Source organism: Balaenoptera borealis, assembly GCF_965194805.1.
Source record: "Balaenoptera borealis genome assembly, chromosome: 3".
Classification (NCBI taxonomy): domain Eukaryota; kingdom Metazoa; phylum Chordata; class Mammalia; order Artiodactyla; family Balaenopteridae; genus Balaenoptera; species Balaenoptera borealis.
In genome coordinates, this window is record NC_138866.1 from 8070273 (window position 1) to 8094582 (window position 24310).

The following is a 24310-nucleotide window of genomic DNA, read 5'->3' on the forward strand; positions in this document are numbered from 1 at the left end:
ACTGCCCCCTTCCGGGCCCTTTTCCCCGCCTCCTTCGGCCCCCAGTGTGGCGTCACTTCCACCTTGCCCGGCTGCGCGCTGGAGTCCGGGTCTCGCGGACGCGCCGGTAGCGTCCCGCAATCGGGAGCGCGCCCCGTGGATGACAACAAATTCGTCGCGCAGCGGCGGTGGAGGTGTCCGCCTCAGCCCCGGCCTCAGGCCCTGCCGTCTCCCCGCGTGATCTCTTGCATCCTCTCTCTGGGCCGACTAGGACCCCCTCGGAAGCCCCCGGGCTTGGGGTGACGGGGACTTCTCCGCGCCTTGTCCCCGCCAGGCCTAGCGCGAGCGGCGCGGCACAGGTGATGGGGTCTCCCTGAGGGATTCCCGGCGCCGAGCGGGCATGGAGGGGCCTCCCCGGGCTTAGGCTTCGCCGCGGCCTGGGCTCGCCGGCCGGGACCTGAGACGCCGCCGCAGCCACAGCAGCGGCCTGGAGCCGGAGCCTGGGCCCCCAGGCCGGAGCCGTCCGCAGCCCCCGCCGGCCCAGCTGCCAGCCCTCGTCATGCCTTGGCCGTTTTCGGAGTCCATCAAGAAGAGGGCCTGTCGGTACCTCCTGCAGAGGTACCTGGGCCACTTTCTGCAGGAGAAGCTGAGCCTGGAGCAGCTCAGTCTGGACCTGTACCAGGGCACCGGCTCCCTCGCCCAAGTTCCCTTGGACAAATGGGTAAGAGCTGCCGGCGGCCAGCCGGGCGGGACTCAGTCTTCTCTTTAGCGCGATTCGAACGAGTGTCATCCAAGATTGGTGACTTTCAGTCCCTCCCTGGGGATTGTTTGGCTCCAGGTGGGGCAGGACTCCGAGAAATGTGTTCAAGTGTCTTGTAATCTGTTTCTAGCAAGTTTGCGCTCCCAAATCACGTGTTCCAGAAACTTAACAGAGGTAATGGAGTCTACCCTGTGGGAATCAGCGGAGTCACTGGTTTGCGGGGGGGGGGGGGGTTGTCTGTGAATCTGGCTGAAAGGGGTCCATGGAAGGAGGTGATCAGGGCTGCCCCTTTGGGGAAGGAGAGGTCGCGGGGTTCTGTGCAAACAAGTCGTATTTCATGGGATGACACTCCGGAAAGATTAAGGATGAGGAGGACCTTTGGGGATGTCAGAATGCCTAGGTATTCATTTATTTACTTGGGGTTGGTTACTTGCACACCGCGGCCTCCGTACAGCGTTTGACATCTGGAAGAAAGTTAGGTGAAGGCCTCCTCTGCCGGTTTGCCTGCTTTTGCTTGATACTGTGTGTAGAAGGCCAGTCGGTGAATGGTGGTGTGGCTCTAATAGTGCTGCTTGGTTGTGCCTGTTTGCTTCACGTGACAGATCGTAACAGCGGGTGTTGCAAAAGCGCTGAAGCTGCAGTGTTCAGACATTTAAAAACTTGTTTTCCGCTTGTCATCCAGAGGTTGTGAGTTGACTCGTCTTAACAGGTGCTTCATGTATAGTTGAACCTGCATCTGTATGTTTTCAGTGCATAGTGTTTTACTTCATGTGTATTCAGCCTCGAGTTTGGCAAGAATGGAGTGGCTCTCCCACTTCCCTCAACTCTTTATTTGTTCCACTAGGGTTTGCGGCTTACAGTTTGTGTTGGTTGTACCATTCTAAAGTATTAATATTCTGAAAGCATTCCAACACGGTTTACATTTAGGAAATCATCAATATAGGTAACTTTCCTGTGGTAGCTGGGCAAAACAAAAGGAAACATATTTTTTTCTTGATTTAAGCTGTGTAAAAAGCTTGTGTTTTTTTTTTGTTTTTCTTTTATGTAAAAGTATTTTAACAGAGTAGTGACTTCTTTAGCCGTAGAAACCTGAAAAACTCAAATTATGGTGACACCTTACTATGATCATTAAATTAATTTGTACTGGTATAAATAAACATGTAATTTTATCAGCAAGTGGATGACCTAAACTAGGGAGAGTACACAGGATAGTGGGAAAAGCCTCGGCTTGAGTAGCAGAAGGACCTAGTCCCAACCCAGGCTAGCCCATGCTGCCACAGTTAGCCAAGTGACATTGGACATAGTAATTCACCCGAGTTCAGTAAACATTAATGGAGTATCCACTCCATGCCAGGCACTGTGTCAGGGTACTGCATTGCTGTAATTCTTACCAAAAGATAAGTATTCTGATGGGTATTTTAAAATTCATTGACCCGTAAGTCTATCTTTTTGGTACAGTTATGAATAGACTGTCTCGAAGGAGGAGGGTTGGATATTTATTAACAGTCTTTGTTGGGTTGAATGACTTGGCTGCATTATTCTTTTTAAATTATTATTTATTTATTGAAGTGCAGTTGATTTACAATGTTGTGCGTATGCATTATTCTTTTTTTAAAAAAAATTATTTATTTATTTTTGGCTGCGTTGGGTCTTTGTTGCTGAGCGCGGGCTTTCTCTAGTTGTGGCGAGCGGGGGCTACTCTTTGTTGTGGTGCGTGAGCTTTTCATTGCGGTGGCTTCTGTTGTTGCAGAGCATGGGCACGCGGGCTCAGTAGTTGTGGCTCGCCGGCTCTAGAGCGCAGGCTCAGTAGTTGTGGCACATGGGCTTAAGTTGCTTCGCGGCATGTGGGATCTTCGCATGTGGGATCTTCCCGGACCAGGGCTCGAACCCGTGTCCCCTGCATTGGCAGGCGGATTCTTAACCACTGTGCCACCAGGGAAGCCCCTGCATTATTCTTTAATGACTTTTCACATTAATCCTATAAGGTGGGTATTATTATTTCTATTTTACAGATGGAGTTAAATAATTTGCCTCAAGTCACGCAGCTAGCAAGTGGTATAGTGAGGATTCAAGTCTAACTCCTAAGCCTATTATTTCTTTATTAATCACATGGCTTCAAGCCAAGGAAAGAGCAGTTAATGTAACTGAGCATTTGTTTATTTCAGGCACTGTACTAGGCACTGTCATTTATGAGGTTTTATTTAAACTTCATGGGAAATCAGAGGTGGTAATATTTGAATTTTACAGTTTGACTTCAGGATCACTGGAAAAGTAACTTATGGTTGGACTTAATCTGAAGGTTATGTTTTGTTCTGCTTCTTGAAGGTGAGAGATATGCCCAGCCAAAATGATGTCAAATAAAGTATCCAGTAAACATTGTCTGTTGCTGGTTTCTTTATTTCATTATAGTGTGCTGTGTTTATGACTAAGATAACTCTTGGTGTGACGTTTAGATACAACTATTTAAACTTCCGATTGCAAATTCAGTTACTTTTGACATTTGATTTGAAGGACTTTCATGACAGAAAAAAAGATACCTCGCAAAGATTCATAGATCCAAATGGGAGAATCCTATTATTGACAACATTCCTAATGTTTCAATTCTCAGTCATCAATTATGCACAGGATTGTGTTGAAATTGCCTGTGAGATTCCCTTCTTCCTTGATCTCAGTCAGTTATTCTTGCTAATTAATTGGGAGATGTTGCATTTATATATATATATATATATATATATATATGTAAAATTAACTTTAAAACTCCTTTTTAAAAACTTTTTTAAGAAGACTAAATTTACTGAGATAATTTTTCATGTTTTCAAACCTTTGTAACCTGTGTAGATAACGACTTAAAAATAATAGTGTTTTTAATAGACACTTTTTCAGCAACAAAATCATGTAACAGTGGAAACATTTCCAAATATAATTTTTCAAAATGTCCTCTCCATAGTACAAAAATCCTTTGAAAAGCAGCTACTTTTCTCACTCATTAATAAAGTGGTAATCTTTACTTTGAAAAGACAGTTTAAGTGTGTTTTGTGTTTTGGAGTATACCTGCTGGGTAGCATGTACTACTGATAGCCATTTGTCATCACATAAAAGGTAGGCATATTTAAAATTCTAATCTTTGTGAAGAAGAAAATTGCTTATTATCTTTAAATTCAACTCCTAAATGTTTGGTCATAAGAAAACCCAGGAAATCAGAAAGTTACTGTCATTTTCTGTCTCTCACAAAGATTCTACTGTTTAAAAGTCTGTTTTTCTTATGTAGACTGTATGCTCAAGTGTCAGTGCACTGAAATGGAACATCCAACCAAAGGTACCTCTCTTCACCCTTCCCACTGTGGAACTGCTAGTCTTCTCTTTGTTCCAGTCTGATGTATGGCCTGAGCGAGAGTGCAAATGCCCATTTGTACATTAAGTATAGTACAACTTTTAAATCTGTTTTATCTTTATTTGAATTCTTATGCCTGGGCTTAAACTAATAAGGATGTATTCTTTTCCTAGTTAGTCTTACGGTATCAAAAAGAAGCGTATAACTTAATGTTTGCTTTTCTTCATCCTGCCAAGCACACCTTGAATTCCTAGTAGCGCTCATCATTGTACTAGGTAGGCACTGTGGAAGACAAAGAACAATAATCAGCATTTATAGAGTGTTTCCTTGGTACCAGGAACCATGTTGGTAGCTTTACACGTTATTTCGTTTACACTCACAATAACCTTAAACTGGTAGTATCGCTATTTTATGGATGAGGAAATTGTGACTCAAGTTAAAAACTTGTCCAAAGCCACCCAGCTAGTAAGTGACCGAGCTACTGTGTTTTAAAGGACTATGTTTTAGAAGACTATTCTTCAAACATGTTTGCCCAGTTTTCTTTAAAAAATTTTTGAAACACTAACATATTCCTTGTACATTTTAAAATTGACTTTAAAATTTTTTCATTATAAGTTTAAATAGTTGTAACGATAATGTAAATACTGATACAATAAAAATATAGTTTTTTTACCCAGTAAGATCTAAATACCTGCCATTATATATTTAAACATGCTTGAACAAGGTCACCATTAATAGTTGGAAATTTAACGTTGTATGTTTTCCCATTGAACTCATATGTCCATCCAACTTCCTCTGCAAAATTTTATTGTAATTTGTATATTTTATGCTTACATCTTTTATTGATCATGCTGTCATTTCTCTATAATAAAAACATGTAACTAAATTGAAATCGATCATACTAAAAATTTTTGTCACAATTCAACTTTCTTTTGCATTAAGTGAATATTTTCTAGTGTAACATTTTAATTTCCATAATGATTTCTTCACTATTCTTTTTTTTGAGTTTTTTAGTGGTTGCTCTAGGGCTTACCATATTGATCTTATCAGTGTCTCCTTCTCATAATCATTGGGTTTTAAGTGAATTTTTCCCCTGGATTGTTTTGTTATTACAATTTTAAGGGCAGTTGATCAAAACAATATAAATATATTATACATTTGAAAAACTAAACATAAAAACTTATTGGAAATATATTTTTTGATGTTATGGGTGTGTTTCCCCCTCTTCCCTGATTTGTTCATGTATCCATAGATGAATATACTTACAACTAGAATTTGATAGGGTTCAGCATAAATTTCACTCTAAATTTTTAAAATAGTTATAAGCTTGAGAAACACTGATGTCCTAAATAAGTAGATGAGAATTATAGGGATTTTGTAGTAGCAGTATCACTTAGTTCTTTGAATTTCTTTGAATGGCAATGCCAAAAATATGTATAAGGTGGGGAAAGACCAGAAAACTTATTGCTGGTCCTGCCTGAAGATTTTTATATCCTAGGCAGTGCATAAGGGAGGGTTCAGGAAGGGAAAAAGATATGCCTTTTTTGGCTCAGTGGGAGAAGGGAGACTGTACAAGGGAATATGGGAAAAGAGACCCAACATAATGCCAGTGCTTTAAGTACCCTTCTCAGGAAGGTCCATTTTAGGAAAGAATATATTTGGAGATTGGGGATCTGGAATTTTATACCTTAAAACCATCCATGCCCATGTACTCTTTAGGAAGTCTGTAGGATCACACAAACACCGTTGTGAAGAAAGCCTATTAAAATAGTAACTTCCAGTGACTTCCCTGGTGGTCCAGCGGTTAAGACTCTGCGCTTCCACTGCAGGGGGCACGGGTCCCTGGTCGGGGAACTAAGATCCTGCATGCTGTGGTGCAGCCAAAAAAAAAAAAAAATCAAAGTAGTAACCTCCAGTGGTAGAACGTGAGCCAGTCTAGATCTCAATGTTCAGCGTTAGGTTTGTAGACAAAGAATTACAACATAGCATACAGGAAGCACATTACGTGTAGGCTGGCATTTAATAAATTTTTGTTATTTTAATTTAAAAAGTATATTGTCTGTCAAAAAAACCCATTTAATTATTCTACTAACTGTATTTACATCCGTCTTCCTTTTGTTGTAGTTAAAACTTCACTGAAATTGCTGTCAATGGGATCACCTATACCCTAAATGTCACTAAATTCAGTGGACATTTAAAAATCTTTGACTTCTTGTTAGTTCTTGTTGCACTGGACCACTCTTTATGTTGTCTTTCCACAATTTTCTGGGACAAGAGGCTCTCTTGATTTTCTTTCTACTTCTCTGTTTGCTTTTTTTTTTTTTTTACAGTTTACTTTGCAGGTTCCTCTTTCTTAACTTGTATCTTAAATGTTGGTGTTTATCAGGATTCTGTCCTAGGCCTCTTGTCTTTTTACTCTACATTAGTTCCCAAAGGCTGTCTCTCCTCACCCCTGTGGCTTCATTTACCCTCTGTGTTTATAAAGCCCTTCTGTATTATAAGCCCAGATGGCTCTCCTGAGCTCTAGACCTACTAGCCATCTCCACCTTGATGTCTGCTCAGATATACTCTTTGGAACTGAATTCTTCATCTTCCCCTTCCCCTGTCTCAGTAGATGGCACCCCTATCTAAGCCGTTGCCCAGGCCAGCAACCTGTGAGTCATTCTTCATTCCTTCTTGTCTTTACCCCTCATGATGCCAGTTAATTCTACTTCCTAATATATTTCAAAAATCCATCTTCCTCTAACTTTCCTCATTGTCACTATCCTTGCCAAACCAAACTTTAGTTTCTCTTACTTATAACGTCCTTTCTGCTTGAGTTTCACTTTCCTCCAATACATGCTGTACGTGACAGCAGGAGTGGCTCACTAAAAGTTCTTTCCTCATCATGGCGCCCTTGCTTAAAGTCTTTCACTGGCTTCACATTGCCCTTGAGATAAATTTCAGACTCTTTAACATTAATTACAAGGCTTTTTGGATCCCATTCACCCTTATCTATGTAGCCTTATCTCTAGTCGTCACGAAAGCCTAAAGCAGCTTTTTCCACACCTGCCCCCCACCCCGCCCAAAACTCTTGTATCTCAAATATGTGTGCTTGTACACTCTGACCTCTGCCTTCTTTGAATCCTACATGCTATTGTCTCTGTCTGGACCACTGTGTCCGATTAACTCCTCAGCCTTCTGGTCTCAGCTTTAGATAGCACTTCCTCAGGTGGCCTGCCTTGTATCTCTAGCTTAGGTTCTTTTACACGTTCAAATAGTACAGTGTATTTCCTCTGTCATGCAACTTATCACACTTTAGTTAAATGTGTCTTTTGTGGTAAGCTGTTTTGTCAGCTTAGTGAGGACCAGGAATCATCCTTATCTTGGTCTCTGCTTTCTTTATCCTTAGTGCCTGACACATGTATGAACTTATTTAGCATCTCTGAATAAGTTAACAATTTTAAGTTCTTGTTCTTGTGATTTCAAAATGCACTTTTTTTTTTCTCTTTAGTGTCTCAATGAGATCCTGGAGTCAGCAGATGCGCCTTTAGAAGTCACTGAGGGATTCATACAGTCAATTTCTCTGTCTGTTCCCTGGGGCTCCTTGCTGCAGGATAATTGTGCACTGGAAATGAAAGGGTTAGAACTGGTCTTCCGACCTAGACCTCGCCTAGGTAGGTGTATATTATGTGTTTCTGTTTGTTTCTATTTTTAATTTTCAGAGATTGGGAAAGTAACCTAATTGCGTTAAATTCAGTATTAATTTTGCATTGTATTTGTGAGATTTTCAGTAGATAAAATATTAGGGCGTGGTCCATGTGGGGGGCGTGTGATTGTATCTTCAGAGTTATTTCTGACTCTATTTACCTACGGGAACTTTAGCATATAGATGATTGGTTTAATTGTTACCAATTTTCTAAAGTGACTTATGCTTTTTTTGTTTTTACTTGAAGTATAGTTGATTTACAATGCTTCAGGTGTACAGCAAAGTGATTGTTATACATATTTATATGTTTATATGTATATATATTATGGTTCAAATTATTTTCCATTATCAATTATTACACAATACTGAATAAAAAGTGACTTATGTTTTAAAGATTCAAAGTACTGTGCCAGAAAGCAAGGAAGTGCTCAAAGATTGATGGAGAAATGTTAAAAGGACACAGGGTTGGGCTTGAAGGGGCTCCCGTTGGCCAAATCTGGAAAACTTGGGCATCAAAAAGGGTAATGACAATAATAGATTATAACACACTAAATTAAAAAAACCCCTAAGTCCATGTCAATACAAATAAGTAAATAAGTATGTAAGGGGAGCAAGGAGAAGGGAAAGCTCTTCATTGCTACTACTTATAAACATAAAAAAATGATAGGGCTTCCCTGGTGGCGCAGTGGTTGAGAATCTGCCTGCCAATGCAGGGGACACGGGTTCGAGCCCTGGTCTGGGAAGATCCCACATGCCACGGAGCAACTAGACCTGTGAGTCACAACTACTGAGCCTGTGCTCTAGAGCCCGTGAGCCACAACTACTGAGCCTGCGTGTCTGGAGCCTGTGCTTCGCAACAAGAGAGGCCGCGATAGTGAGAGGCCCGCGCACCGCGATGAAGAGTGGCCCCCGCTTGCCACAACTAGAGAAAGCCCTCGCACAGAAACGAAGACCCAACACAGCCAAAAATAAATAATAAATAAATAATAAATAAATTTAAAAAAAAATGATAGAATATCCCCATGTTTTCAGCCACCATAGTAAAAATTAATGGTATCAAGATCATCAATGAACGCTGATACCATTCGGTGAAGGGTTGTTGAAAAACTGGGTATTTAGACAGTGTCAGAATATCTCCCACTGTTTACATATTATTTGCAGAGGGAAAAGTTTCTTTTACAGTGCAGAAAATTGACAGTCACCACTGTAACTGAGTGATCAAGCTTAACCTCATCAGTAATGGGTTAAACTGACATCACGTGTGTCCTGACTGAGCGACTGAGAAAGACGTGATCACTTATGTATTGTTCCTGCTAAAAGTGCTTAATCTGAATCAGATCACGAGGAAGCAGTCAGACAAATCCAAAATAAGGGAAATTCTATAAACTAGCTGGTTGGTACTGTGAAAAAAATGTCGGTGTCATGAAAGACAATGAAGGTAGAGGAACTGTTCAGATCAAAGGAGACTAAAGACACGAATAACTAATTGCACTACATAATTCTCTTTCTCTTTCTTTCTTTCCTATGAAGAGTGTTACTGAGGCAGCTGGGGAAATTTGGGTATTGAATGTATGTAAGATACTGTGTCAGTGTTACGTTGCTTGGGTGTGTTAATGGTATTGAGCTTTTGCAGGAGACTGGTCCTGTTCTTAGGAGTTACATGCTGATGTCATTAGGAGTGAGTGTTATGATGTCTGCAGTTTACCTTCAAATAGTTCAGTGGAAGTTTGAGAGTGTGTCTGTAATCTTTTTTTTTTTTTTTTCCTGGCTGCACTGGGTCTTTGTTGCGGTGTGTGGGCTCTTCGTTGCGGCGCGCGGACTTCTCTAGGTGTGGCGTGCGGGCTCCAGAGCACGTGGGCTCAGTAGTTGCGGCGTACGGACTCTCTAGGTGCGGCACGTGGGCTTAGTTGCCCCGCAGCATATGGGATCTTAGTTCCCCGACCAGGGATTGAGCCCACGTCCCCTGCATTGGAAGGCGGATTCTTAACCACTGGACCACCAGGGAAGTCTCAGTGTGTGTGTAATCTTGATGAATCTAGGTGTAGGGTATGCAGATGTTCATTGTACACCTCTTTCTTAGGATTGAAAATTTTCAGAAGAAAACTTTGGGAAGGAAAAGATTTAAAGTAGTAGCAAGTCATTGTTTACAAGTATATGCGTGTGGTAGCTTTAATTACACATATGATGTTTTCTGATTTATCAAACATGTATACTGTGCTTCTTGCATGCCAGATACTGTTCTGGGTGGTTTACAAGTACTGTCCTCACAGTAGCTCTTTGACATAGATACTTTTAATTATCTCCATTTTGCTGAATAGGAAATTGAAGCATAAATACTAGGTTTAATAACTTGTCCAAGGTTATAGCTAATTAAATGGAAAAGATGGAATCTGGACCTAGGCAGTCTAGTTCTGGAGCCCCTATTCTTAACCACTGTGCTATGTTGTGTCTTGGATTGTCTACTGCAGAGAGTGTGTGTTTATGTATAAGCTAGTAAAGTCATGATGGTGAATCATCTTAAATTATGAACTTAAATTCTTTCAGTGACAAGTGATGTTTGTAAAGATATATTTGAAGAATTATAATCCCAAGTGCTGCCTGAAACACCAGCGTTTAAGTTATGCCTAGTAAAATTTAGTATTTGTATTTTTAAAATTGGTAATCTATGCATGGAAATTCTTAATAATCTGGTATTTAATTAACAAGAATATTTTATATTTTAACCAAGCTGAGTAGATGTAGTAATACTTTACTAAGGAAAGTCAAATATTTTACCCTTATTTTAAAAATATTTCATTAAAAGGACTTTTAATTTTAGAAGACAATAGTTCTAGTCATCTCTGTCAGTTTGTTTTGAATAACATAAGGAAGTGTGGTGGAATTCTCTCATAAGGGAGGATCTGGAAAGGACTTCTCACAGTTCGTGTGTTCCTTCTCCAAGGATGCTCTTCTGTTTTATCTACATTTATAGTAACCTTCTAAAGCCTAGGTCAACTGCTATCTCTACTTTCCTGTGAATTCCCTCAGCTAGAAGATTTAGTCTCTTCTCTTAGCTATCATAATATTTTCTGTTGACACTCAGTAGTTGGCTATTAATTCTTCTTAATTTTATCTCATTTCTTCTACTATTTTGTAGTCTTTTTGAGGGCAGAATTAATAATTATTTTATTTTTCTTTCTTTTATAGAAGGGTCAGCTAACTATGGCCTGCACACCAAATCTGGTCTGTCATCTGTTTTTGTAAATAAATTTTTATTGGAACATCACCATATATACATATTCATTCATTCATTCATTCATTCTCTCTGGCTGCTTTTGTACTAGAGTGAGAGAGTTGAGTAGTTGTGATAGAGACCATATGGCCCACAAAGCCTAAAATATTTACTGTCTGATCCTTTGCAGGAATTTTGTTGACCCCTGCTCTACAGTATTTTGAACAATACCACTCATATAAAATATCCATTAAATACTTGAATGAATATGTGAATTAATATTTGTCAGATATATATCATGTAATGAGAACATGTGTCTCTGGACTTTTTTCTGTGATTTTTTTTTTTTTTTTTCCTTCTCAGTTATTATAAGGTGATGTTTAAATCTAAGGAGTAATTTCTAGACTATTGTATCCCTGGGTGACACCATGATGCTGAATATCTCTTGGAGGATTAAGAATTTATCTGTTTGAAATGTGTGATTTTAAGAAATGGCTTTGTTGTAACTGTGAGAAGTTATTTAGGATTAATCTATATTTTCTGCAGCAACTGGTTCTGAGCCTATGTATTGGTCAAGTTTCATGACCAGCAGTATGCAATTGGCAAAAGAATGTCTTAGCCAGAAACTAACAGATGAACAAGGAGAAGGATCCCAGCCTTTTGAAGGACTTGAAAAGTTTGCTGAAACCATTGAAACAGGTTTGGCATTATTGAGTATTTTCAAAAATTTTAGATTTTACTTAGTAGTAAGCCTTGTATAAGAAAAACTCATTTGAGTGATTTTCAAAGAATTGTTATTCTTACTTCAGAACTTTAGAACTGAGGTTATTTTAAAAATTGTACAGTAAATCCCCCACATAACAAACCTTCAAGTTGCGAACTTGCAAAGATGTGAACGTGCGTTCACGTGTCCAATCACGTGTTAGTTCACATGTCTGGTGTACTTTGTCACGTGTGTGCATCCTCTTCAAGTGGTTATGCTTTTGTGTACTTTACTGCACAGTACTATATAGAGTACAGTCATACAGTATCTTTATTTCAAGCCCAGGATGTCTGGAAGCAAGCGTAAAAACAGCAGTGCTGTAGCCGGTACTACTACCAGCCCCTGTATGCCAGCTGTTGTGCTGTACTACTGTACTTTTCAACGTACTGTACCGTAAGATTAACAATGTTTTATTTTTTATGTTTGTTTTTTTATGTATTATTTGTGTGAAAAGTATTATAAACCTATTACAGTACAGTACTATATAGCCGATTGTGTTAGTTGGGTACCTAGGCTAACTTTGTTGGACTTACGAAAAAATTGGACTCGCTCTCGGAACAGAACTCGTTCATATGTAGGGGACTTACTGTATTCAATTAAATTTCATGTTCTTTTTTACCCTAGTTTCTCCTCTGTTTATTTTATTATGCTTGCATAATGAAGGGATTAGAATTCAACAGATAGTGTTAGTCATTGCCCCAGGTTGAGATGTAACATGGGTAAGTGCTCAGCAAGGCAAAATATTTATGACAAAGCTCAAGATTTGGGGGTTTTTTTAAGGAAAGAAATTCAACTTTTATTTTGTAAGTTCTTATTAAACTAATTTAGTATTTATTCCTTTCATTAGAAGTTTTTATTTAGTATACACATGGTCTCATGTTGACGGTTACCTGTTTACTCTAGTACTAAGAAGAGTAAAAGTCACTTTTATAGACACTGTCTTGAGAATTGAACATGTGCCAGAAAATTCCAAAACTGGAACTGCACTTGAAATTCGAATAGAAAGGTAAGACTTCTTATATCTGAAAGCAAATTACCCTGTTCTTTCCTTTGTAAATAATAAAATCTGACTCTCATTAGATTTCAGGATGCTTTTGGAGTTTAGAGGTGCTTGTATTAAGTTAATATATTACATTATTTCTGAGTAAAGTGCTTGTCTCTAAGTTATGTTCTAATCCCATTATTGAAAACTGAAAGTACCAGTTGGGGTATAATTATATACAATATAATGCTCTGAATATTTGATTTCACAAAGCAAGTAATTCTCTTTTAGTTAATATCAAATCAAAATAATGACTATTTGAGTGGTACTAAATTTAAGGTACTCCTGTTGGAGAGTTTCAGTTTTTTCATATGAACAATGTACTATTTAGATGTGTCTCATTAATGTGATAAACTTTTTTGCTTTGCTTTATTTGGTCTATGTGCTGCTTTAGGCTAAGACTGTTGTTTTCTTTGACGATTCTGTGAGGGTATTTTAAGGTCAATATGTACAACAGTGATTTACTTAAAAAGATATAAACACATCACTTTTCGTTTTCTGTGTTTGCCCACTTGGAGCGCCTATAAATAGCTCTAAAACAGGGATTGATTTACATACCCACTACTGAGTGTTGTTTTGAGGTAGTAACTCTTCACCTGTGTCTTAATGCCACATGAGCTGTCAGCAGAGATAAGCAGAAAGAAGTATGTACACCGAGCACCAAAGACACTTTGTATGTGGATCTGTTGGGGGCCTTTATTGAGCTCTGGTTTCTGTCTTTCACAAAACATAGCTATTAGTGAAACAGTTACTGTTAACAGATCTTTGAAATTAGGTTGCATTACCTTAAAATGGTATATTTAAAAAGTTTCTAAAGTCTCATGCATTTAGCACAACAATATTTTATTTAAGCTGAAGATGAGTCGTAAGGACTCATAGAATAGTTACAGGAATTCAAGAAATGTCATGTCAGGCTTGTGACTTGGAGCCAAATGCTGTCTCACTGTTAACCAAGAGATGTTTGTGAGGGAGCACAGGAGTTGTTTTCCTTGAAGCTAACTTTAGGAAGTTATTAATTTTTTCCCCCAAATTTAGGAGCCTCAAACGTTACCTTCTTGGGCTTAATGTCTCTTCATGAAAATACTTACTGTAGTAAAGCATGGTAATGCTGACCCACCTTTTAGGTATATTCTAAGAAGAGCTAACACTTGAAAAATTCCTTTAACTTCAACAGCTATGTGCATTTCTTATAATTGCAAGTAGGTTTTCCTAGGAGTTTTATGCAAATGCTCTTTTTGTTTTTAACTTTAAGAACCATGTACTGTGATGAAACTGCTGACGAGTCCTCAGGAATTAATGTACATCAGCCCACAGCTTTTGCTCACAAGTTACTTCAGCTCTCTGGAGTGTCTCTCTTCTGGGATGAGTTTTCTGCATCAGCAAAATCTTCCCCAGTTTGTTCAACTGCACCAGCGGTAAGGAAAACAAAACAAAAAACCAAAAAACCAAGATCATAGATTTTTGAAAGGTTTACATGAGAGTTATTAAAATTTCCTAGGGTATGTAATATGTACTAATAGGTTTCCATCTGATGTGAGAGTTAACACAAATATTCAGTAATGGGGGCATATATTTTGGAGATTTAAGAATACTCACATTTATAATTAATGCCATTTCTGCCAGTTTGCTATGTATTAACTTGATAGAGAAACAGTGGATTCTATGTCTTAGAGGGAAATGATATATTAACATCTAATACCCTTTTTACAGTAAAAACAGGAAATCAAGTAATGTTCACATTTACCTTACATGCTGAATGTATTGCTGAAGATGTATCTTACAAGTCATATCTTAAAGAAGTTTTATAATTAAGGAACTCTTTGTTAATCCCTTCTAAGAGTGGAGAGTCCTTTTATAAATTAATCACTCCATAATTTATCTTTTACTTTATTTCACAAATCTTATTTTCTTAATTATAGAATGTCTATTAAATTTTCTTATTATGGAACTTGAACAGAGACTGTGCTTTATTCATAAAGTCCTTTTCCATGATTTGCCTTTATTAAGGTACTGTGCTGTTTCATGGTAGCTCTACAATACTGGTTTATCCATTGTCACATCATACAGTTTTCATGTCAAATACTTCATTCTTCTTAAACTGACAATTGTATTTTGCATTTCAATTTATTTACATTAAGGTATTTTAAAGAATTGCTTTTCTTCTTATTGCCTTACTGTAGGAAGCTGAGCCAAAGCTATCCCCTAGCTGGAGTCCCAGAATTGTTTATGAGCCACACCCACAACTAACTAGGAGTTTGCCAGAGGCAGCACCCTCTGACCCCGTGCAGATTGGAGGGCTAGTCGGTAGCTTGGGGTTGAGTCTCACATTGAAACAGAATGAGGTACTTCCTGGAGCTAAGGTAAGTATTTGTTTTATTTTCTGTAGATAAAAACAATAAAGCCACAGGCATCCTTTACTGTATGCGGGGACCCACTGATTGGTTGCTGTAAATTACCCTGTGACGAGGGGGCCACGGTCTTGGAGTCAGCGTTTTTACTCTCAGCTGGTGCTTCTGTCTGTAGGTGACAGAGTTCGGGTGAAGACGGGCCTTCTGCCCATCTGGTGCAGCTCAGGATTTGAAGCTGTCTCCTACGCTTACTTTCCTCCACTTTCAGAAACATTCACTAGTTCAGATAACTAGGAATGTCTTAAAGAATCTCTATCGTCATCAAATGATAAAGTTAAAGGAAGGAGAGATTGGGAAAGCAAGTTGACTGAAGGGGATGTTTAATTACGTGTTTGTAAAACTATCCACCTATGTGTATTTTGAATGGAATGTCCGTTTTTATAATATTTATGAAAAGAGATTGATTTTTTTCATGATGTCTTATAGCTTTTTGAAGACAGTGTAAAGACAACTGTACTCATTTCTTAGGGAACAATATTGAACAGCCTGGAGAATCAGGCTGAATACAGCCTTGCATGTATTTAGTCAGTTAACAATGTGTCTGTCAGGTATTATTTTCAGACTCCGAAAACTAATCTTTCATATAATCTGTGTAAAATGTAGTTTGAGAAGATATCAGGGTTTATTCATTTGTATATTCACTTATCTAACTAGCTCTAGACATTTGAGTGACTACTGTATGCCAGACCCCATACAAGTTCTTGGGACAGATGCAGAGATGAACGGAATGCAATCTTTGTCTTAATAAAAGATAAAATAAGGGCATAGACATGGCTGTGGGAATGTGGAAGAGGGAGCCACAGAGTACATGTGAACATACATAGAAAGGTTTTAAGTTCAGCATATAATCAGAAAGAGATCTTCCCACTGTCCCCAGCCTCAACTCCTTGTTGATTTATGGCCTGGGATGTCAGCAGTCAGTAAGGAGCCCCATGAAACCAGCACTCCACGGGTCAGCTTAGCTTAAAATCCTGGCTCTGGGTCTGTTAGATGGCCTTGCGCAAATCACTTAATCGTTGTGAACTGTTTTCTCATCTGTAAGACAGGAACAGTACTAAGAATTAGAGGAAATAAAAGCATCTAACACAGTGCCCCAGTACTCAAAAAACAAAGTTGGTAATAATGATTATTATTGTTATTGGAGAATGTATTATTTTATTAGTTAGATCATGGAAATTTCTCAAAGTCACTATGTAATTTATTTTATTTTTTGTTCTTACAATCAGAAGAAATTTGTTTTTCGCCTGGGAAGGGTGCCATTTCCCAAATATAAGTGTTTTCTTAATTGAATTATTTTTAAATTGTAAAATGGCATAAAGATAATAGGAGTCCGTGTTAACATTAGAAATAAGAGGAGGTGAATGAAAAGTAAGGCGAGCATATTCAACTTTCCAGAATGTGATGTAGAGAACAGGGTAATTGCTTTTGTCAGAGTATACTCCAAAAGAATCAGGGTGAGAGTGGGATCGGGCTTTTATTTCTAGAAGGAAAAATGGACAGGGAGTTGGAAAAGAGAAGGGAATTCCACACGAGCACCCTCTTTCTGCTGTGGCTCCGTGCCCAGTGGAGAGTGGGCTTTGTGGGGCACAGAGGGCATTCACAGGGACACACTGTTGATAGAGAAGGTCCTTGCATGTTCTACAAAGGAGTGTGATTTGTGGGCAAACTTATGAAAGCCAACTTTATTTGCTCTTGGTTTGAATCAAGCTTTAAAAATTATGATTTGAGTCTTTTGAAATCATGATGGGAATGACTACTCGGTTACTGCTATAGATAGTCCTTCTTGGAGACTGTATCTTAAGGCCTCCTCAAATACCGTAAATACTCAGAAAACTCAGAGAGACACAAAGTATGACATTGGACTTGCCAACATGGAATTTCTCAGGAGGATTTTCCCTCTTAAAACAACAGTTGTTGGCCTTATATCTTTTCATTTAGGTTGCGTGGATTAGTAGAGAGAATCTTAGGTAAAGGAATCCAAGGCTAAATGATCAGTATTCCTCTTAGTGCATTAAAATATACTGGGATTTGTCATGATGAGTTTATAGAGTATTCATCCTGAGTAGTTTTCTTTCTTGCTTTCTTTCTTTTTTTTTTCAAGTTGGATATTGATGGACAGATAGACTCTATACATCTATTCCTGTCGCCAAGGCAGGTGCACTTGCTTTTGGATATGTTAGCAGCTATTGCTGGACCAGGCAAGTATAATTCTGTTATTATTTCTAATTCTTTAAAACTTTTTAGCTAAAATATATAGCATACAAATAGGAAATTGTATTATTATATAGGAAATGTGTGAACTTAAAGCTGTATTGTAGGGACTTCCCTGGTGGCACAGTGGTTAAGAGTCCACCTGCCAATGCAGGGGACACGGGTTCGATCCCTGGTCTAGGAAGATCCCACAAGCACGGAGCAACTAAGCCTGTGCACCGCAACTGCTGAGCCTGCGTGCTGCAACTACTGAAGCCCACGCACTCGAGGGCCTTCATGCTGAAACTACTGAGCCCGTGTGCTGCAACTATTGAAGCCCACATGCCTGGAGCCTGTGCTCCGCAACAAAAGAAGCCACCGCAATGAGAAGCCCACGCACTGCACTGAAGAGTAGCCCCTGCTCGCTGCAACTAGAGAAAGCCCGTGCACGGCAACGAAGACCCAATGCAGCCAAAAAAAAAAAAAAAAAAAGCTGTATTGTATTGTAAATAAGAATCCTCAATAGTTAAATTTGATCGGATCTTTCAAATTGTATTATCATGGCACAAATTGGAGTTCAGATTGTTTGTATCACATACATAACACTTTCAGAACTGACTGGCTTACTTCCTTGGTTGGGGGTAGTACTTCATACAACTGAGAAGGTGTAATTCTTAAACACATTAAATAGCACGCACTTAAAATTTTTAATGACTTATCTATCAGAGATCAGATCTTCTGATTCCTAGCTAGCTGCTTAGAGCTATTGCTTAGATCTCCAGTTAATATTAAACAGTGGTGGTTTTGCACTGACTGTGGTACTAAGTTGCCATTGATATTGGATAAGTGGGTTGGGAGAGAAATGATTAATTAACTCCAAATTTAATTACTGTTTTGCTTTCCTTTTGTATACTTGTAGAAAATTCAAGCAAAATCGGGTTAGCTAATAAAGACAGAAAAAATCGACCCATGCAGCAAGAAGATGAATATCGAATTCAAATGGAATTAAACCGGTATTATTTGAGGAAGGATTCCCTCTCTGCGGGTATATCCTCAGAGCAAAGCTTTTATGAGACAGAAGCGGCTCGTACACCTTCTAGCCGGGGTAAGCAACTCAAAAAGTTGACTTCAGAATCATACATTCTCATCATAGAGCAAGGTAAACTTAATTTTGGCTGCTGTAAAATGGAGTTCAGCAATGAAAAGACTGAAGATCCAAGAAAGTTTAAATTTACCAGTCGATCTAAGCACAGCCTTACAGTGATGCGCTGGCACACACGTGCTGCAGTGTCCCTTTTGATTGTATAGTTTTGTTTTGTAAATCATGATTTATTCTAAGGAAAGTCAATTAAAAATGTGGATTTACACAGAAGATAAATTGGGGGTAATTATTCATTTTGTCAAATTCTTATGTGCTCTCATAATAACTTACAGTAGTTTTCTTTACATAGGAACCTTTGTCCATTAATCTTTCTATCAATTAAATGTAAATATAATCTTTACCCGGTTTACTTTGCATTTCAGAATGTGTAAGCACTAACTAAAACCATGAATAATACGAATCAATTTAAGTATGGAATGTTGAACTAAATAAAAAATTAAAGTCTACTCAAGAAATTCTGGCCATAAGAAACTTCATTTGCATGAGGGTAAAACAGTCTCTAGAAAGAAGTAAAACATAAATAGAATTCTAAATAAAATATTCAACTCTTTTTTTTTTTTTTTTAAGAAATAGCTGTATCCATATGAAACCAGAGATTGCAAGATATTTATACTATTTAAAAATCTGGATTATTTTAAAATCATATGACAGTTAATGACATTACATTATACCATGTAATGCAGCTTATCATATATTTTTTTTAAAAGTTCACCAGTGGGCTAGCTTAACCTTTTGTTAATCTATATTCAGTTAAGTTTTTACTATGACATTAATATCTTGGTTCCAAAGAAATTACCCCATTTGAAGTAACATAAAATTTAGGACATCACTATATCTCAGATAACCTGAGGGAAGAATATGATATTAATATATATGAACTTATTTAAAGATGTGAATTGGAATTATAATAAAACTGACAAAGTTTAATTCTGTCTAGAAGAAGAAGTTTTTTTCTCCATGGCTGATATGGACATGTCCCATAGTCTCTCTTCTCTTCCACCTCTTGGGGAACCCCCAAATATGGACCTTGAGTTATCATTAACTAGTACATATACAAACACCCCAGCAGGATCTCCGTTAAGTACTACTGTGGTAAAGTATTAATTAATTTTTGTTCTGTTCTTGAAAAGTTGCTTCTAAAATTTTGCACTTTATTCATGTGCTTTGAAATAATTATTTTATAGCTTCAGCCAACTTGGGGAGATTTCCTTGATCATCATAAAGAACAGCCAGTAAGAGGGTCAGCATTACCATCCAACCTAGTTCACCCAACATCTTTACAGAAGACTGGTAAGTAAAAAAAAAGACATTTGTTGATAGTTTCCCCTGGAATTTTTAAAAACTTAAAAATTAAAAAAAAATTGTTTTTAAAAAATGCCATTCTATTGATTCTTTTCTTTTTCATAAAATTTTCTTTGGTCTAGGCTATTTAACAAAATTTAGAAACAAAATGAAGCATTGTTGAACAATTCACTATGAAGCGTTTCAGAATAGGTGCCTATTTATTGTATTCTTTGTGTATTTAAATACTTAAATATTTTTAGTAAAAAGTACACAGTAAGTTTCATATTATTATTGCAGTTTAGGGGTCTCAGTCAACTATCTGATTTTTGTTTCACATTTACACTTTCCTTGAAAGAGAACCTCAGGTTTCTTTTCTGCAAAATTTAATTGAAATAGACACAGACTTAAAGGAAAATTTGAAGAGCAGCTTTTGGTTAATCTCTGACTTTTTCCAATACAGTTTTATTAATGCAAAAGTTTTGTTCGTATGTTTCCTATTGTAACAATTTTTTTTTTTGTACTTCAAGTATCAAGGATCTTGGATGTAAAATGCAGAAAGATTAGTTTATTTTACTTGTTTAATATCACTCAAAATGTGTGATCACATGTTTTTTGAGACTAAAACCTCAGGTTTAGTTTTAAAATTAACACACGAGTAAATGTTTTATAATTTTGATATAATGGATTGTTTTAAGTATTAACTTTTTTATGAATATAATTTTAACACATGTATTTCAGCTCTCCCCTCTAGATCTGTTTCAGTGGATGAATCCAGGCCTGAATTTATTTTTAGACTAGCTGTGGGAACGTTTTCAATCTCTGTGCTTCACATCGATCCTTTATCTCCACCTGAAACGTCACTGAACCTTAATCCATTGACACCTATGGCGATGGCTTTCTTTACTTGTATAGAAAAGATTGATCCAGCAAGATTTGCAACAGAAGATTTTAAGTCTTTCCGAGCAGTATTTGCAGAAGCTTGCTCACATGATCACCTTAGGTAAACTCTTATATTTATTAATGATCCTTGAAAAAGAACCAAATGTGGACTTTTCATTTATCTGCAATACCTACCTATCTCCATGTGTTTTTCCAATTCACATTTTAAATATTTGTAAGTGAGTAGAGTGAGTGTGGTTTTCTTGAAGTGCTGCAAAGATGTTTACCATAGAATCTCTCATTCAGGTTATTTGGCATGTGAAACATTCAGATATAAGATCTATATAATTTGGAGTTGTCTAAATTATCTTTTCTTTAGTTCCCTGCCCTGCGCTTGTCAAGTTTCTTTGCCCACATTTTGCCTTCATTCCCCACTGACACCATTATGATCATAAAAATAGTTCTTACTGTCACAGGTTTAGTAGAGATGGCAGTGGTGGTGAGCGTAGAATGGGCTAATGCAAAGGGACTTGAAAGTGATTCATATGCCGCTGGCCATGGGGTGGGAAATGATACCAAGGCTCATCCTGAGCATGGACGCTACATTTTCAACTTCTCCTTAAAAAAAAAAAAAATCAAAGCTGTTCAAATAGCCACTGATCTTTTTATGGGTTGAGTCGTAATAGATGAGGAGATAATTAAGTTTATAAGTACATATAATATTGTTAATGTGCAAATACTATTTATTTTAACATGAGAGTGACCTATAAATTGTCCATTCATATGTTATTTTATGTAATGGCTTAGGCACATATATTACTATTTTTAGAAAACGCCTTGGGCTTTCATTTTAACTTTAACTTTTTTGAAGTATTAAAATTAATATACAAAGTAGTTTTTATATCTAGCAACAGAAACTCTACAGGTTAGGACCATAATATTTATAATAAAACTGCAAAAACATTTTTTCTTCCTATTTTTGATAAGGTTTCAAATATCTGCCAGTAGGAAATACAATAAACGCAACAAAAACTAGAGGTAGACCTTCATTTGAGTTCCACTGACTAAAGTTTTAAAAATATTGCATGATCCTTCTAGATAAGTTTAAGAAACTATGTACATATATTTTACAGATTTGAAAGATTTTATCCACTGCAGTGTAAATTTTGAAATGTAGAAGAGGGAAGGGCAGTGTTGGGAAATATGTCCTGGGTGATTTCTTATCAGCAGATCTGATTTCTTTATCTTATGTCAGGGAATGGAGAATTTGAAGCAGTCTTTCTGGTTAATATCCTTAAGAATATTAGTTATTACTAACAATTTGAGCTTGTCAGAACAGGTAGGTATTAACAGTTGTGTACTGTTGTTTGACACATTGTTTAATCTAGCAGTATATGGGTACTCTTAAATGATGCATTTTTTTATAACAGATTTATAGGTACTGGCATCAAAGTATCCTATGAACAAAGACAAAGATCAGCTTCTAGATATTTCAGTACTGATATGTCCATAGGGCAAATGGAACTTTTGGAATGCCTGTTTCCGACTGATTTTCATTCTGTTCCTCCTCACTATACAGAGGTAAATGCTGATACTTTTCCTTTAGGATTAGTCTTTAAATGTCTTGCTTGTTAAGAATTGTGTGAACAACAATGATTTTCTTTAAAAAGGCATAGGAAGTTGTATAGGAAGAAGTTTTTTGTGGTGTTTGCATTTATATTTTGTTGAAACAGATTTTAAAAAAAAAATTTTATTTATTTATTTGGTTGCAGCAGGTTTTAGTTGTGGCAAGTGGGCTCCTTAGTTGCAGCTCCAGGGCTCCTTAGTTGCGGCACGTGGCTTCCTTAGTTGCGACAGGCGGGCTCCTTAGTTGTGGCATGCGAACTTTTAGTTGCAGCATGCATGTGGGATCTAGTTCCCTGACCAGGGATGGAACCTGGGCCCCCTGCATTGGGAGCACAGAGTCTTACCCGCTGCACCACCAGGGAAGTCCTGAAACAGATTTTTAAGTGTGGCCTTTAAGGCCATTATAAGAGTGTGTTACATTTTTAGAGTTGACTTGTTTTAGAGTCAGACAGGTTATGGGACAAATGACTTAATTTCACTCATTTTCCAAGCACTCTTAATTTCAGAAGAATTCTATTATTCAACAAATAGTTATTGAATGCCTACTATGTGCTAAGCACTGTTCAAGATAAGTGAAATGTCTTGTGCTCATTTATAGTTAATCTGATTTTTTTCCTATCCTAAAAGCATGTCCTAGAGAAACTTTTAAAAGCTATCAAAATGACATTTTTATTGCTGTTACTTTGCCCTTGTGACTTATTTTATTTTCAGAGCGCTTTATTTGAATCCTCACATACATTTTGCAGATGTGATACTAAGTATTTCAGAAGTTAACTAATTTTGTCTAAAAGTCACATTGCTAGTAAGTGACAAAACTAAAGCTTAAACCAGCCTTTCTGACTTCAAAAAGCTCTTTCCACTATTATATTAGCTCCTCTATTAATTCATGTGATTAATTATAGCTTAATATTGTACATTTCATTTATTTTCATCTTTGTTTTTAAGCTTTTAATGTTCCATTCCAAAGAACAAACTGATTCTCACCCCCCTGTGTGTCTTCAGCTTCATTATAAGCATTCTGAGAATAAAGGACCCCAGGTAAGAGATCTGTTTGTGTGATTAGCACCTGTAAATTTTCATTTGATGTATATTTTATCACAATCACAAGGTTTTAATTTAATTTTATAGACTCGTTACTGATCATATTAATGCTTTCTTTTTCTTTTTTTTTTTTTTAGGGTAGTCAGGCAAGACTTAGTTCTGTTCCTCAGAAGGCAGAATTACAAGTTAAGTTAAATCCAGTGTTTTGTGAGCTGGATATCAGTATTGTGGACAGGTTAAATTCTTTGCTTCAACCACAGAAGCTCACTACAGTAGAGGTGATGGCATCACACATGTATACGTCATATAATAAGCATATTAGTCTGGTAAGTATTTAAAAAGTTGCAAATACACATCATGATCATAGCTAGCTAATAGGCTGATTGGGATGATTTCTGAGCTTAAGTATTCTTAATAGGTTAAATAGCATATGTTATTAAAACGGCATTATTTGTAATAATGAAAAAAGGAGGCATCTTTAATGTCTAGATAGTAGACTAGCTAAATAAGTTGTGCTAATGTACTGAGTGCAATTTTATGCTGCCACTTTAAATGATGGCTATAAAGAGGGTACAGCAACATGAAGAAGGCTCATGAAGAAGTATGAAGTGAGAAAGTAGAATATATTATTCCACATAAACTTTTATTACAACTGTGTAAATAAAATTGTATAGAAAAAGACTGGATGGAAATAGACCATTTGGTAGCATTGATTATGTTAGAGTAGTAAAATTAGATTTCCTTTTCTGTGTTTATCTGAATTTTATAAACTGTGACTATAATATCTCGATAAAACTTTATTCACACGTATAATGGACTAGTTCAATCTCATGTAAAATGCAGCCCATATAATGTAGAATATACTCTTGAAATTGGGAACATAGTTTATCATATTGTGTAATGGAGCATCACATTGTATCACTTTTACTTAGATCTGGTGCCTGGA

The 24310-nt window shown here is 37.3% G+C and overlaps 1 protein-coding gene across 5 annotated transcripts in view; it reads left to right on the forward strand.

The window, feature by feature from the left end:
• The first annotated feature begins 45 nt into the window (after nt 1–45).
• Nucleotides 46–24310, forward strand: part of ATG2B (autophagy related 2B) — a 67856-nt gene continuing 43591 nt past the window's right edge. For 4 of the 5 annotated variants that reach the window (XR_014242407.1, XM_082384437.1, XM_082384439.1 and 1 more), the window contains exons 1-14: nt 46–700; nt 7564–7726; nt 11516–11668; nt 12636–12738; nt 14027–14189; nt 14955–15134; nt 17284–17380; nt 18292–18477; nt 19472–19626; nt 19719–19824; nt 20557–20818; nt 22128–22278; nt 23269–23361; nt 23502–23690. Coding sequence is in view for 4 of the 5 variants with exons in the window: in XM_082384437.1 (XP_082240563.1) it covers nt 539–700; nt 7564–7726; nt 11516–11668; nt 12636–12738; nt 14027–14189; nt 14955–15134; nt 17284–17380; nt 18292–18477; nt 19472–19626; nt 19719–19824; nt 20557–20818; nt 22128–22278; nt 23269–23361; nt 23502–23690 (2163 nt within the window). In the remaining variant the exon portion in view is untranslated. The remainder of the gene's footprint in view (nt 701–7563; nt 7727–11515; nt 11669–12635; nt 12739–14026; nt 14190–14954; nt 15135–17283; nt 17381–18291; nt 18478–19471; nt 19627–19718; nt 19825–20556; nt 20819–22127; nt 22279–23268; nt 23362–23501; nt 23691–24310) is intronic. The other variant, XM_082384438.1, reaches the window with a different exon arrangement.